The sequence below is a fragment of the Kogia breviceps genome, chromosome 2 (genome assembly GCF_026419965.1).
Source record: "Kogia breviceps isolate mKogBre1 chromosome 2, mKogBre1 haplotype 1, whole genome shotgun sequence".
In the NCBI taxonomy this organism is placed as follows: domain Eukaryota; kingdom Metazoa; phylum Chordata; class Mammalia; order Artiodactyla; family Physeteridae; genus Kogia; species Kogia breviceps.
Window position 1 is genome coordinate 81,574,241 of NC_081311.1, and position 15,861 is coordinate 81,590,101.

At 37.9% G+C, this 15,861-nt stretch overlaps 1 protein-coding gene across 7 annotated transcripts in view; it reads left to right on the top strand.

Annotated features, from left to right (window-relative positions):
* The window catches only part of PCNX2 (pecanex 2), a 274,045-nt gene that overhangs the window by 13,992 nt on the left and 244,192 nt on the right, over nucleotides 1-15,861 (top strand). For all 7 annotated transcript variants that reach the window (XM_067025705.1, XM_067025704.1, XM_059053839.2 and 4 more), the window contains exons 2-4: nucleotides 9,040-9,245; nucleotides 10,423-10,543; nucleotides 11,214-11,250. In XM_067025705.1, the coding sequence (XP_066881806.1) occupies nucleotides 9,040-9,245; nucleotides 10,423-10,543; nucleotides 11,214-11,250 (364 nt within the window). The remainder of the gene's footprint in view (nucleotides 1-9,039; nucleotides 9,246-10,422; nucleotides 10,544-11,213; nucleotides 11,251-15,861) is intronic.

Consider the following 15,861-nt stretch of genomic DNA (forward strand, 5'->3'; position numbering starts at 1 on the left):
TTTTAGATGTGGAAGTGGAGATGTTGAGTAGCTAGTTGGATATAGGTGTGGGGAGCTTAGATAAGCAGTCTAAGCCAGAGATATGGATTGGAAAATCATCCATATGGAGATTCCATTGACTGCCACGGGACTGAGTGAGAACGTGTAGGAAGAGAGAAGAGGGCTGAGGCCCCAGGAGCTCTAGACTCAGACATAAGGCAAAGAGGAGGTGTGAGTGAGGCAAGGACAGAGCTAGGAGAGTGTGGCCTCTTAGAAGCAGCAAGAGGTGAGCATTTCAAGAAGTGAGCAACTGTGTTGAGGGCTGCTGAGGAAATTGGATTAAGTTGTCTTTAGAGACGTTGACAAGAACATTTTCAGTGGAGTGTTGGGGAGTAGGAGCCAGATTGCTGGGGGTTTAAGAGGCAATGGGAAGTGAAGGAATGAAGACAGGTTGTAAAGACAGTTCTTTCACGCAGGGAGTGAGAAATAGTACAAGTCCAATATCTGGAGAGGGATGTGGAGTCAAGGGAGTGTGGAAGAAGTGTGGAAGAATCTTGAGGTTGGGGATGTGATTTGAATTCCCCTTTGGTCCCTGGTGTGATACTTCGTACACAGTGGATAATCAAATCACTCTTGCCATTAATGAAATCTAAGTCATACGGGGATACTTAATTTTGGTAGAGTATATAACAGTCTGTGGTCAGGCCCATTTCAATGTACTCACCACAGTGTGGCGGCCTGGATCCAGATCATTAAAAATGGAGCTTGAAAACCAAGGTGTTACTCTTAGTATTGAATTGCCTTAAAGTTCAAATTTTGCTGTTATTTCCAAGATAACCTTTGTTTTATTACTTAGATGGCAATTATCTTTTTCTTTGTGGTATTTATTTAATAAATACAACTTTTTTCCCTACCATGGGAAACTTAGATGAAAATGAAAAGACCATTGGCTCAGATAAAAATGATTTTACCTCATTCCTTGATATTGGCTGATGTTAAATGTAGAAAACAAACGTAGAAGTTTCGGGACTGTGAGGGACCTTAGGAATTTTCTATATTGGATTATGTGTATGTTTTAGTTCCTTTCTCCAAGTCTTTACCATCTCAAAAGAAAATCAAGAGAGCTAATACTTATTTCCCATTGGTTTTCCTTATCTTTTGATGATTTATTCTTCCTTTCAAGACTACAACTCGATACCTAATAATCAGGGAAAAATAAAAATCCCAGAAAATAAGAAACATCCCTGGGAATCCCTGAAACAAATATTTTACCAAGGAAACAATTGTCTGGCTTATTTCATAATAATTTTTTTCTTGTTATGTATTAACATTTCTGACTGTCTAGGCAAGCAATAAAGACATTTGCTCTGTAGCTCTTTACCGACCCCAAAACACCATATCTGAATTTATTGTTCCATGGTATTGATGAATGATACGTAGATGATGATGATGGTGTTGATGGTGATGGTGATAAATGACACTAGCATCTGGGTGCTTATTAGGTACCAGAAAATGTATTAGTACAATAGCTAATTAATCCTGTTAGGAGCTATATTCCTGTTTCACAGAAGAAACGAACATTTATGAAGGCTAAATAACTTCCCTAAAGTTGCAAAATTGTTAAATTGAGAAAAATTTACAACATATAGACACGCATTACTATCATAAATGTTTATTTATTCACCAAGATTTTTGAGCATCTATTTGCTGGATACCAGGCTAGGTATTGAGAGTATAATGGAGAAGAAGACAGAGCCGGTTCCTGTCTTCATAGAACCGACCATCTTTACATGGCTCTTGTGAATAAGTAAGAATCAATAAGAAAACTATAAACACCTTGAAAAGTGACATAAATAGACAATTGACACAGAGATATATACACACATACATATGTATATATCAAATATACACATGAATGATTATTTTACTAACAGTCCAAGAAGTACATATTAAAATAATGTGATTTTGGCATATATCTCGGTTATAAAGATTTAAAAGGTAGTACCTAATGAGCTTTAAATAAATAACCATTCTCAAAAATTCAGAGGGATATATGTACAAGGTGAGTCAATATTTGTTACAGCAAAAGACTAGAAACAGGTATTGACTGATAGAGAACGAGTTAATGAATTACGTATGATGCATCCACATCTCGGAGTACTGTAGCTGTGAAAAAGGGAATGGGAAAGTAGACTGCTGCAGAGTGATCTCCAGGATCTATTATTAAGTAGAAAAAAAGCAGAAGCTAAAATGAGACTAAAAATGAGGAAGGAAATAAGAAACATATATCTAGTTGCATTTTTTTTCAAGAAGACACAATAAAAGGATAAATAAAAAAGGAAACTAATAGAAAAGTAAAGACAAAAAGAAAAAGTAAATAGACTGAGGGATGGCAACAGAGCTGGAAACAAGGCCTATAATTGCTTTACAATGGTGTGTTAGTTTCTACTGTATAACAAAGTGAGTCAGCTATACGTATACATATATCCCCATATCCCCTCCCTTTTGCGTCTCCCTCCCACCCTCCCTATCCCACCTCTCTCTCGGTGGACACAAAGCACCGAGCTGATCTCCCTGTGCTATGCAGCCCCTTCCCACTAGCTATCTATTTTACATTTGGTAGTGTAACTCTCTCACTTTGTCCCAGCTTACCCTTCCCCCTCCCGGTGTCCTCAAGTCCATCTCTACGTCTGTGTCTTTATTCCTGTCCTGCCCCTAGGTTCATTAGAACCATTTCTCTTTTTGTTGTTGTTTTTTTAGATTCCATATATATGTGTTAGCATACAGTATTTGTTTTTCTCTTTCTGACTGACTTCACTCTGTATGACAGACTCTAGGTTCATCCACCTCACTATAAATAACTCAATTTCGTTTCTTTTATGGCTGAGTAACATTCCATTGTATGTATGTGCCACATCTTCTTTATCCATTCATCTGTCGATGGACACTTAGGTTGCTTCCTTGTCCTGGTTATTGTAAATAGAGCTGCAGTGAACATTTTGGTACATGGCTCTTTTTGAATTATGGTTTTCTCAGGGTATATGCCCAGTAGTGGGATTGCGGGGTCGTATGGTAGTTCTGTTTGTAGTTAAAAATCAGTATTCTAATGTGCAGTATAGCTATGTGCATTTTAGAATAAATGTTGAAAAGAAAGATTTCACTGTTTTCAAGGAGAAATATTTTTACATTTTCTGATTAAATTTCCCCATAACAACTCTTGAATTTTATTTTTTACTGAAGTATAGTTGATTTACTATCTTACTATGTTTTTGTAGGGATAGCCTTCGAGATAGCTGAGGGGTGTGTGTGTGTGTGTGTGTGTGTGTGTGTGTCTCATGGGTGACTTGCTTTTTTAGAGTTAATTTTTTGTACTTTTACTTTTCCAACACCGTTTAAGCTGCCACTTCTTATGTCTTGTTACATTTTTTGTGCTTACTTCTATTCATTTCTCATCCCCCCTTCTAATTTCTGCTCTGGGCTGGGAAGCTAAATTTGTTAGGCTTATTATATGCCACATAAATGAATTATGCGTAGGTCAAGGTCACAGAGCTTCCCAGTGGATCCTTGAGTGGCTCCCCTTCCAGTCAAGTGCATAAACATTATGCGTAGACTTGGTGGCCCAATGAATAACACCTCCCTTTTCTGAGTCACTTCAGGGAGACACAGAGTCAAGCAGATGGAGTTCAAATATCACCTTTATAGCAAATGAAGCTGATATTTGCAAGTGGACTTGCTAATTGTGAACCCGAGAGTTACAGAGGTTCATCTACTCGGTCAGGTGAAGTACCTTTATGAAATACACATGGATAAAGATTGAACCCCCCACCCCCCTCCACAAAGTGTCCTTTAGGTCTGCCTACTGAAATCCTCAAAAGTGGTTTATTCTCACTGGACACCAGCCTTATTGATAGATAGTCCTCTCTCAGCCAGATGATTGGTCTCTCCAGACTACTCAAGAGATGGAAAGGCCCGTCAGCCTGCAGTTCAAAAGCAGAGTGGCATAAAATGGTGCAACCACTAGAGAGATGTGGCTATGACTGTTCCTCAAAAAATTAATCATAGAATTACCACATAATCCAGCAATTTCACCTTTGGGTATATACCTCAAAGGATTGAAAGCAGGGTCTCAAAGAGATATTTACACATCCGTGTTCATGGCAGCATTATTCACAATAGCCAAAGGGGGGAAAAACCCAAATGTCCATCAACAGATGAATGTCTCTACAAAATGGGGTATGTACATATAATGGAATGTTAGTCAGCCTTATAAAGGAAGGAAATTCTGACACATGCTACAACATGGATGGACCTTGAAGACATGAAGTTAAGTGAAATAAACCAGTCACAGAGGGATAGATACTATAGGATTGCACTTACATGAGGTTCCTAGAAAAGTCAAATTCATAGAGACAGAGAGTGGAATGGTAGTTGTCCAGAGCAGAGGGTTGGAGGGAATGCAGAGTTAGTGTTTAGTGAGCAGGAAGTTTCAGTTTGGGAAGGTGTAAAAATTCTGTGGATGTGTGGTGGTGATGGTTGCATACCAATATGAATGGACTTAATGCCACTGAACTGTACACTTTGAAATGGTTAAGGTGGTAAATTTTATGGTATATGTATTTTGCCACACCAGAAGCGTTTTGTAAGAGAAAGAATGGTGACTGAGAGAGAGCCAGAGCTTTCATATGAGCTCAAGAAACAGAGTTGCATGGGTTGCATGGGGAGAACTGTGAACTGTGCAGGTGTCCACACAGGCAGGTGCCTCTAGAAGATGGCAAATCCCGAGAAATCCAGTTTTTCAAGAAATACAAATGACCATATTTGTAATGCCTTGTTGGTAACAGGTTATTTTTCATGAAATTTTGTCTGAAAGTTCGGTCAAATGAATGATTATACTACTAGTTATCTTAATAATGGGTCAGAAAACAACATATAGCTCATTTTTGGCCAAGAATGTAATTCTGAAAAAGGATGCCTCCTATGGTTAATAAGGATGTGTTAAAAAGATAAGTTCATGGAAACAAGAAAAACATTGTGATTTACCTTAGAACAAGTAAACCTCTATTCAAGATCTGAATATACCTTATATCAGGGGGAGAAATCTGGGGTCGAAGTTAAATACAAATGTAAAACTGCTCATTCATGACAGATTTCTCCTAAACCCTCTTCCTTTCCTTGCATGCATACTTATAGGAGAGAAAATTCTAGAAGCTGGAGGTCTTTCGTTGACTGAGCATAATGAGGTCAGCAGAAAAATGGCCTTGATAGTAAATTTCAGTGATGTTCCTGGGAATGTAGAATTGGGGGAATATGAGCAGAGCTCTAATTATATGGCACAGAAAAGGGGACATTTAGAGGATGCTAGATTCCATTTGGAGGGTCTGCTGAAGGGAGAGGTTTTTAAAGGAATCATGAGAGCAGAGAATTTGGAGAGGAATAATGTGCCATGAGTGATGTGCTGTGAAACCTTTCCGCTCGCCAAGGAAATTTTCAGTAAAATGTCTATCTCTCACTACGGTCTGGTGCGGTGTAGGGCTTTTCAGTGGTGTGACAAAGTGCTAAGTGGTCCTTCGTCGAGGATGAGACAGGACCTGTTCTCACCTGGGTTGCAAACTAGTTACTATGTTCGTGGTAACTTCAACTTCAAACTTCTTGCCTTCTCTTAATTCCAACATTACTAGGCTTCTGCTGTAGCCCATATGTATGAGAATAAACTGAAACGTAATATCTCTTCTTATTGTGGCAAGTCAGTTTTTTTCCAAATGAATTTCCCCAGTATCCATATGTAATCTTTTCTCTCTCCCCCTTCTTCCCTAGCCTTCTTTTCCCAATGCCTTAGGGTTTTTATCTCTAATCTTGAATGGAAGCTTCCCCACAAAATGGAACCCCCAATATTAATTTAGGTGAAACCATGCTAGCTGCCATGCCCCAAATCTCAGTGGTTTAGTGAATCAAAGGTTTATTTCTCGCTTGTATTACATGTCCATCTTGGGTCTGTAAGGGCCTTGTCCCTTAGAGTCACCCAGGACCCCAGGCTGAAGGAAGCTCTGTCGTCTTGTAGGTAGATCTGGAAAACATGGCCTCGGAGATTATCAACTAAAGAGGAGGAGAGGGGCATGGAGGAGGCACCAGCTCATAATTGTTTAGGCTTAGTAGTGACACTGGCCACTTCTGCTCATGAGCCGTTGGCCAAAAGTAGGCCCATGGGCCCAGCCTGACTGTAGGGGAGGCTGGGAAATGTAGGAGAGCCCGTGGGATGTTTAGTGAGCACTTTCTCTGCTACCCCTACTAATTGGTATACTATGAGACCCAAGCTTCATTATAATTCAAACAACTTTCGAATATAATTTGTATGTGACAGGGAATTCCTTGGTGGTCCAGTGGTTAGGACTCCGTGCTTGTGGTGCAAGGGGCATGGGTTCCATCCCTAGTCGGGGAACGAAGATCCCACTAGCACAGCCAAAAAATAAGAAAATAAATAATATAAAATAATATAAAATAATTCTCCTTTGAAAAATAATTTGTATATGACAGTTTGTTAATCTATTCTCATAGACATTTGCTGGGGTTTATTTTTTATTAAAAACTTTTTTATCTACCTTCTTTTTCTCCCCGCTTTTACTGAGAAATAATTGACACACAACACTATAAGTTTAAGGTAGACATCCTGATGTTTTGATTTACATATATTGTGAAATGATTATCACAGCTAAATATAGGCTTAGTTAACACTCATCATCTCATATAGATACAGTACAAAGAGAAGAAAAAAATTCTTGTGATGAATTAGGATCTACCCTCTTAACAGCTTTCCTATGTATCATACAGCAGTGTTAATTATAGTCATCATATACTTTGCATCCTTAGTACTTATTACTCTTGTAAGTTTAGACCTTTCCACCACCTTCCTTCAATTTCCCTCCTGCCACCCCCCCATCTCTGGTAACTACCAATCTGATCTCTTTTTCTATAAGTTTGGTTTTTTTTCTTTTTGTTTTAAACTAATATAAATTTGTATTTCAGTTATTTTTAGATAAATTTCATGTAAGTGAGATCATACAGTATTTGTCTTGTCTTTCTCTGACTTCACTTAGGATCATGTTGGTTTTAGCATTTGCTGGGTTTTATTGCTTCTTTATTATTTTCTTCAAACTTACTCTCTAGCTTTAGCCTATATTTATTGATATTATTATTTTTTAAATTTATTTATATTTTATTGAAGCATGGTTGATTTACAATGTTGTGTTAATTTCTGGTGTACAGCAAAGTGATTCAGTTATATATATATACATTCTTTTTCATATTCTTTTCCAGTATGGTTTGTCACAGGATAGTGGATATAGTTTCCTGTGCTCTATGGTAGGACCTCGTTCTTTATCCATCCTATACATAATAGTTTGCATCTGCTAACCCCCAACTCCCAATCCTTCCCTCCCCCAGCCTCCTCCCCCCTCGGCAACCACAAATCTGTTCTCTATGTCTGTGAGTCTGTTTTGTAAATAAGTTCATTTGTATCATTTTGTTTTTTATATTCCACATATAAGTGATATTATATGATATTTGTCTTTCTCTTTCTGACTTACTTCACTTAGTATGATCATCTCTGGGTCCATCCATTTTGCTGTAAGTGGCATTATTTCATTCTTTTTCATTAGCCTACACTTTTTTAGACCTGAAATATACAGACATGTTAAGGAAAAATGATGGGGGCTATTAATGGCCTCTCTGTCTCTCTTCAACTTGGCTATATATTCCGTGGGGTTCTTCACAACTTCTCATGAGGAGGTACCTGTGTAAATGTGGAACTTATCTGCTTCCAGGGAGGGGAACTGACTTTATATATTATCTATCCATCTAATATTTATCTTATTTAATCATTCTGTCATTCACTTATTTATGAATTCGTATTTATTTGTGGACTTTTATCCGCATGGAATGAAAAGAAGTCAGTGACGGTGAAAATTCTTCACTTCGGCTTTTACTGTTGGTGATGGTTTCCTCTTTCTTGGTTGTTCCTTTGGCTTGGCTATTCTGTTTTAGGAACGGTCTTACCCAGATGGTAAATTGTTAGATAGGACCAGGGCAGGTTGTGCAGGGGCTGCATGGGAGCAGAAGGGGGCCGGGCCATGTGGCCTGTGAGCCTAGCTGTGTTCGAGGTTGCAGCACGGACTGGAATCATCACTGGATTTATGAGATCCTTCTGGGAGATGCATTGCTAAAAGAGTCTCGCTGTTTATTGAGGTTTTCCCTAGTATCATTTTGGGACCCTCAGGAATTCATTTCTATCCCAGAAGATAAGAATTTCATTTAGGAAGGACCAGAGAACCTGCCATGGTCCATGGTCTGTGAGAGAAATAGGAAGAGATGTGGGGTCTCCTACAGAGTGGGACAATTCCATGGATCCCAGTGATTCGTGTTGTTTCTTGAGGGGATTGGACAGAATTGAGCTGACCTTCACCATGATCTTCATGCAAAGATCCTTTGCCACTTTTGGAAATGTCCCTCTGCCTTTGAGAGGCAGTACACCCTCTTAGGGCCCTTGCCTACATCGTGCCGCTAGAGAAGTCTATGGCTTGATGATATTAACCCAATGGGAAATCAGGGAGGAAAGGAAGGGGGCGTTACACTAACCTTTCTCCTTCTCTTTGTTCTCTGCAAGGCCGTTTGTATTTTGTTGAAGAAAACAGCATGTCAGAGGCCCTCCTCTGGCCTTGAAGGCCACATGCATGGGAAGACCAGACTAGCCTGTAGAAAAGAGCTGGTAGAAAATGGAGACTCTCACTATAATGTATCTTTTGTTCTATGGGGTTCCTGTCTGCAAATGACATGTTGGTCATTGCAGCTAGTACCAGCACCTGAAAAATAAGAAAGACTTTTTAAAAAAATAAAAAGGTAGTAGCTCTTTCTCTTCAGGTATTACGAACAGGAAAAGTAATAAAACCAATAAAATTTGAAATCTCGCCCAATTTATGCTCAATAAATAGTTTAAAAATACTCTCAGATTTAAGACCAGAGGTAATCCTACAAGCAAATACAATTTTTCCTTTCTTTTCTCTTCTCTAGGCTTTTCCTCCCAATGCCATCGCTGTATTTTTTTACTGCAGCTCAGTGACGATATTCTTCACCGTAATCAAATTGGTCAGTTACCGCCTACACCTCATGTTTGATAAAGGAGAAGTGATTCAGCGAAGGCCCTCCAGAAAGAAAGAAAAGCCAAATAAAGACAAAGAGGCCATCAGTGACCACATAAGCAATCATAAAAATACAGGGTAACATTTCTCATTAATGTATTAGTTCATAATTTAAAGGTTTTAATTTTGATTAAGATAATTTTTCTCATGTATGAGTTGTTTGTGAAAATATGCCAGGAGAGGCAGACACAAATATGTACATTTTTCTTATATTTAAGCATACACTTTGGCATAAAAATGTTGATAATCCAGATGGTTTAACTGACTATTTAATATGACCTTATAGCATGCTCTGAAATTCATTTGCATTAGGCTTAGGATAGCAAAATATTTCACTTCAGTATTTTTATCTCATCATCTCAATGCTTAGTGCACGCCAGAGTATTTTCAGAAAGAACATTTGTGTTTGTTAATATAAAAGTAATACATTGTATAGAACTGAACTATTAAGAGTAATTCTCAGGTGAGCATTCATCACTATTCTTGGTCTTATTTCTGAGAGTTCCTTAAGAGAGCATGTCTTATTTTAAAGTAATGTTTATTAGCTTTTAAAAATAAAAATTATATACCGTGAATTCTTCCCCTTTTTTATACATATATATATTTTTTATTGAAATATAGTTGACTTACAATGTTGTGTTAGTTTCAGGTGTACAACAAAGGGATTCAGTTGTGTGTGTGTGTGTGTGTGTGTGTGTGTGTGTGTGTGTGTGTGTGTATAGATAGATAGGTAGATAGATAGATAGATAGATAGATGTACATTCTTTTTCAGATTCTTTTCCCATATAGGTTATTACAAAATATTGAGTATAATTCCCTGTGCTATCCGGTAGGTCCCTGTTGTCTATCTCTTTTATACGTAGTAGTGTGTATATGTGACTCCCAAATTCCTGATTTATCCCTCCCCCTCCTTTTCCCCTTTGGTAACCATAAGTTTGTTTTCTAAGTCTGTGAGTGTGTTTCTGTCTTGTGTATAAGTTCATTTGTGTCATGTTATAGATGCCACATATGAGTTATACCATATGGTATTTGTCTTTCTCTGTCTGACTTACTTAGTATGATCATGTCTAGGTCCATCTATGTTGCTGCAAGTGGCATTCTTTCTTTTTTTAATGGCTGAGTAATATTCCATTGTGCATACCCTGAATTGGACAAAGTGGAATCAAGGAAAAAAGATGGTTTGAGGACTAATGTCAAAAGAGCCATAGTTTTATTTGATAATATCACTGCCCCTGTGTTTCTCATGATGGCTTAGCAATAATGGGCGGATTAGCAACGGCAAAAAGGAAGAGGCCAGTCGAACCCTCTCCACGCCTCCCCTCCACGGCAGCTCCAGAGGACAGAGGATAAACTCTCATCACTCGTCTGGGCTCCTGGTTAGTGGTCTGTCTTCTGTTTCACTCTCCTCATGCTGCTGGAGTGTTGATCATGGAAGTGTGCAATGGTGGTGACTGCAACTTATGTGCACTGGTTGTACATACTGGCCTTTGGGTGGAAATGACCTGAGGGGGGCACATGCACCATGAGATAAACACCCAGTCACCCCTTCCAAGCACACCCACCGGCCTTCTCTGCAGTCTGTCTGCCCTGCTGGGACTGCACCGTGGCCAGAAGAACCCATAAGCACACATTCACTGCCCTCTCCCTATTCCTATCTGTCGTTCATCTCAATCATCGTATTTGCAATGCCTTCCCCTTGAATCCACTCCGCCGCTCCACATGAAATCATACTTAAATCACCTTTTTTCTAGATTCACTTTCTTGGGCTCTATTCACTATAGTATGAAGTAGTACATTATTGTTTCTCCTTACTTTCTTAATTACCAAACTCCCTTTTATCACAGCACCGTGGGCTTGGTTGGATGTCTACACTCTAGATGTTTTTGTGTCCGTCTTAGCTACCCATTTTCTCAGTGGACACTCTGTTGTGTCTTTCCCACGTGCCATTGAGAGAAACAGTGGCTGCTGCGCAGTGTCTGCTGACTGCCTGGAAGTGGGGAGGGAGCTGAGTCATATTGATTGATTTTTGTTCTTTAATTTATTTAGGAGCTGCCAGCACAGGAAACAGTGGAAGATCTCAAAGGTAGAGTGCTTATTCTCATCGTTTAATATTTTATCACAGCATTATCTTCAGTGAAGCGAAAAATAATTTTTACAAAGCAGAATGCCAGTGAATTCATTCAGAATTAGAACTGTACCCAAGACTGCAGTTATATTTTACCTTCATTTGTTTGGCTCTTCATTTTCATTATTTATCAGAATTTGTATATTATGTCTCCGTTCAGACTGTGATATTGTATTGATTATGGTTCATTGTCCTTTCTCCAGTCTGTGACTCCTTTCATATAGCTCATAACAGCAGATATAAAATAGGATAAATTCATCATCGACACAGTGTACTTTTTATTATAGTACTTACACCGAAAAATGACAGAGGAAATGACATTGCATTCTGTGTATATGCATTTCTGTCAAGTTACAAATTTTGTTCCTGAGATTTTCTTTTAACCCTCCCATCATAAATATTTGTTTTCCTTTTTTCTAAGATTTCATTTTATTGTCTTTTTTTTTAGTTATTTCTGAGATATACATTTTAAAGTAATAACTAGAATTATGACTTATAACATTATACCAGAACATATAAGATTTTTAGAAATTTCATGTAATGTCTGAAACATTTATATTAACATATTTCCATAGAAATAACCCAAAGAAAGTTTAGTATTAGTTGTTTTTTTTGGTTTGTTTGTTTGTACTGCAGGTTCTTTTCAGTCATCCACTTTATACACATCAGTGTATACATGTCAATCCCAATCGCCCAGTTCAGCACACCACCCTCCCCACCCCACTGCGGTTTTCCCCCCTTGGTGTCCATACGTCTGTTGTCTACATCTGGGTCTCAACTTTTGCTCTGCAAACCGGCTCATGTGTGCCATTTTTCTAGGTTCCAAATACATGCGTTAATATATGATATTTGTTTTTCTCTTTCTGACTTACTTCACTCTGTATGACAGTCTCTAGATCCATCCATGTCTCAATAAATGACTCAGTTTCTTTCCTTTTTATGGCTGAGTAATAATCCATTGTATATATGTACCACAACTTCTTTATCCATTCGTCTGTCGATGGGCATTTAGGCTGCTTCCATGACCTGGCTATTGTAAATAGTGCTGCAACAAACATTGGGGTGCATGTGTCTTTTTGAATTACGGTTTTCTCTGGGTATATGCCCAGGAGTGGGATTGCTGGATCATATGGTAATTCTATTTTTAGTTTTTTCAGGAACCTCCATATTGTTCTCCATAGTGGCTGTATCAATTTACATTCCCACCAACAGTGCAAGAGGGTTCCCTTTCCTCCACAGCCTCTCCAGCATTTGTTGTTTGTAGATTTTCTTATGATGCCCATTGTAACTGGTGTGAGGTGATACCTCATTGTAGTTTTGATTTGCATTTCTCTAATAATTAGTGATGTTGAGCATCTTTTCATGTGCTTCTTGGCCATCTGTATGTCTTCTTTGGAGAAATGTCTATTTAGGTCTTCTGCCCATTTTTGGATTGGGTTGTTTGTTTCTTTAATATTGAGCTGCATGAGCTGTTTATATATTTTGGAGATTAATCCTTTGTCCGTTGATTTGTTTTCAAATGTTCTCTCCCATTCTGGGAGTTGTCTTTTCGTCTCGTTTATGGTTTGCTTTGCTGTGCCAAAGCTTGGAAATTTCATTAGGTCCCATTTGTTTATTTTTGTTTTTATTTCCATTACTCTATGAGGTGGATCAAAAAAGATCTTGCTGTGATTTATGTCAAAGAGTGTTCTTCCTATGTTTTCCTCTAAGAGTTTTATAGTGTCTGGTCTCGAATCCATTTTGAGTTTATTTTTGTGTGTGGTGTTAGGGAGTATTCTAATTTCATTCATTTACATGTAGCTGTCCAGTTTTCCCAGGACCACTTATTGAAGAGGCTGTCTTTTCTCCATTGTATATCTTTGCCTCCTTTGTCATAGATTAGTTGACCATAGGTGCGTGGGTTTATCTCTGGGCTTTCTGTCTTGTTCCATTGATCTATGTTTCTGTTTTTGTGCCAGTACTGTATTGTCTTGATGACTGTAGCTTTGTAGTAGAGTCGGAAGTCAGGGAGTCTGATTCCTCCAGCTCCGTTTTTTTCCCTCAAGTCTGCTTTAGCTATTTGGGTCTTTTGTGTCTCCATACAAATTTTAAGATGATTTGTTCTAGTTGTGTAAACAATGCCATTTGTAATTTGTTAGGGATTGCATTGAATCTGTAGATTGCTTTGGGTAGTATAGTCATTTTCACAATATTGATTCTTCCAGTCCAAGAACATGGTCTATCATTCCGTCTGTTGCTATCATCTTTAATTTCTTTCATCAGTGTCTTATAGTTTTCTGCATACAGGTCTTTTGTCTCCCTAGGTAGGTTTATTCCTAAGTATTTTATTCTTTTTGTTGCAATGGTAAATGGGAGTGTTTCCATAATTTCTCTTTCCGATTTTTCATCATTAGTGTTTAGGAATGCAAGAGCTTTCTGTTCATTAATTTTGTATCCTGCTACTTTACCAACTTCATTGATTAGCTCTAGTAGTTTTCTGGTGGCATTTTTAGGATTCTGTATGTACAGTATAATGTCATCTGCAAACAGTGACAGTTTTACTTCTTCTTTTCCAGTTTGTATTCCTTTTATTTCTTTTTCTTCTCTGATTGCCATGGCTAGGACTTCCAAAACTATGTTGAATAATAGTGGTGAGAGTGGACATCCTTGTCTAGTTCCTGATCTTAGAGGAAATGCTTTCAGTTTTTCACCATTGAGAATGATGTTTGCTGTGGGTTTGTCGTATACGGCCTTTATTATGTTGAGGTAGGTTCCCTGTATGCCCACTTTCTGGAGAGTGTTTATCATAAATGGGTGTTGAATTTTGTCAGAAGATTTTTCTGCATCTATTGAGAGGATCATGTATGGTTTTTATTCTTCAGTTTGTTAATATGGTGTATCACATTGATTGAGTTGCGTATATTGAAGAATCCTTGCATCCCTGGGATAAATCCCACTTGATCGTGGTGTATGATCCTTTTAATGTGTTGTTGGATTCTGTTTGCTAGTATTTTGCTGAGGATTTTTGCATCTATATTCATCAGTGATATTGGTGTGTAATTTTGTTTTTTTGTAGTATCTTTATCTGGTTTTGGTATCAGGGTGATGGTGGCCTGAGAGAATGACTTTGGGAGTGTTCCTTCCTCTGCAATTTTTTGGAAGAGTTTGAGAAGGATGGGTGTTAGCTCTTCTCTAAATGTTTGATGGAATTCACCTGTGAAGCCATCTGGTCCTAGCCTTTTGTTTGTTGGAAGATTTTTAATCACAGTTTCAATTGCATTACTTGTGATTGGTCTGTTCATATTTTCTGTTTCTTCCTGGTTAAGTCTTGGAAGGTTATACCTTTCTAAGAATTTGCCCATTTCTTCCACGTTGTCCATTTTATTGGCATAGAGCTGCTTGTAGTAGTCACTTAGGATGCTTTGTATTTCTGCTGTGTCTGTTGTAACTTCTCCTTTTTCATCTTTAATTTTATTGATTTGAGTCCTCTTGCTCTTTTTCTTGATGAGTCTGAGTAAAGGTTTATCAATTTTGTTTATCTTCTCCAAGAGCCAGCTTTTAGTGTTATTGATCTTTGCTATTGTTTTCTTTGTTTCTATTTCATTTATTTCTGCTCGGATCTTTATAATTTCTTTCCTTTTGCTAACTTTGAGTTTTGTTTGTTCTTCTTTCTCTAGTTCCTTTAGGTGTAAGGTTAGCTTGTTTACTTGAGATTTTTCTTGTTTCTTGAGGTAGGCTTGTATAGCTATAAACTTCCCTCTTAGAACTGCTTTTGCTGCATCCCATAGGTTTTAGATCGTTGTGTTTTCATTGTCATTTGTCTCTAGGTATTTTTTGATTTCCTCTTTGATTTCTTCAAATCATTTGATTTGATCTCTTGGTTATTTAGTAACATATTGTTTAGCCTTCATGTGTTTGTGTTTTTTAGGTTTTTTTCCCTGTAATTCATTTCTAATCTCATAGCGTTGTGGTCAGAAAAGATGCTTGATATGATTTCAATTTTCTTAAATTTACTGAGGCTTGATTTGTGACCCAAGATGTGATCTATCCTGGAGACTGTTCTGTGCGCACTTGAGAAGAAAGTGTAATCTGCTGTGTTTGGATGGAATGTCCTATAAATATCAATTAAATCTATGTGGTCTGTTGTGTCATTTAACGCTCCGTTTCCTTATTTATTTTCATTTTGGATGATCTTTCCATTGGTGTAAGTGAGGTGTTAAAGTCCCCCACTATTATTGTGTCACTGTCAATTTCCTCTTTTAGAGCTGTTTTCATTTGCCTTATGTATTGATGTGCTCCTATGTTGGGTGCATATATATTTATAATTGTTATATCTTCTTCTTAGATTTATCCCTTGATCATTATGTAGTGTCCTTCCTTGTCTCTTGTAACATTCTTTATTTTAAAGTCTATTTTATGTGATACGAGTATAGGTACTCCAGCTATCTTTTGATTTCCATTTGCATGGAATATCTTTTTCCATGCCCTCACTTTCAGTCTGTATGTGTCCTTAGGTCTGAAGTGGGTCTCTTGTAGACGGCATATATATGGGTCTTGTTTTTGTATCCATTCAGCAAGTCTGTGTCTTTT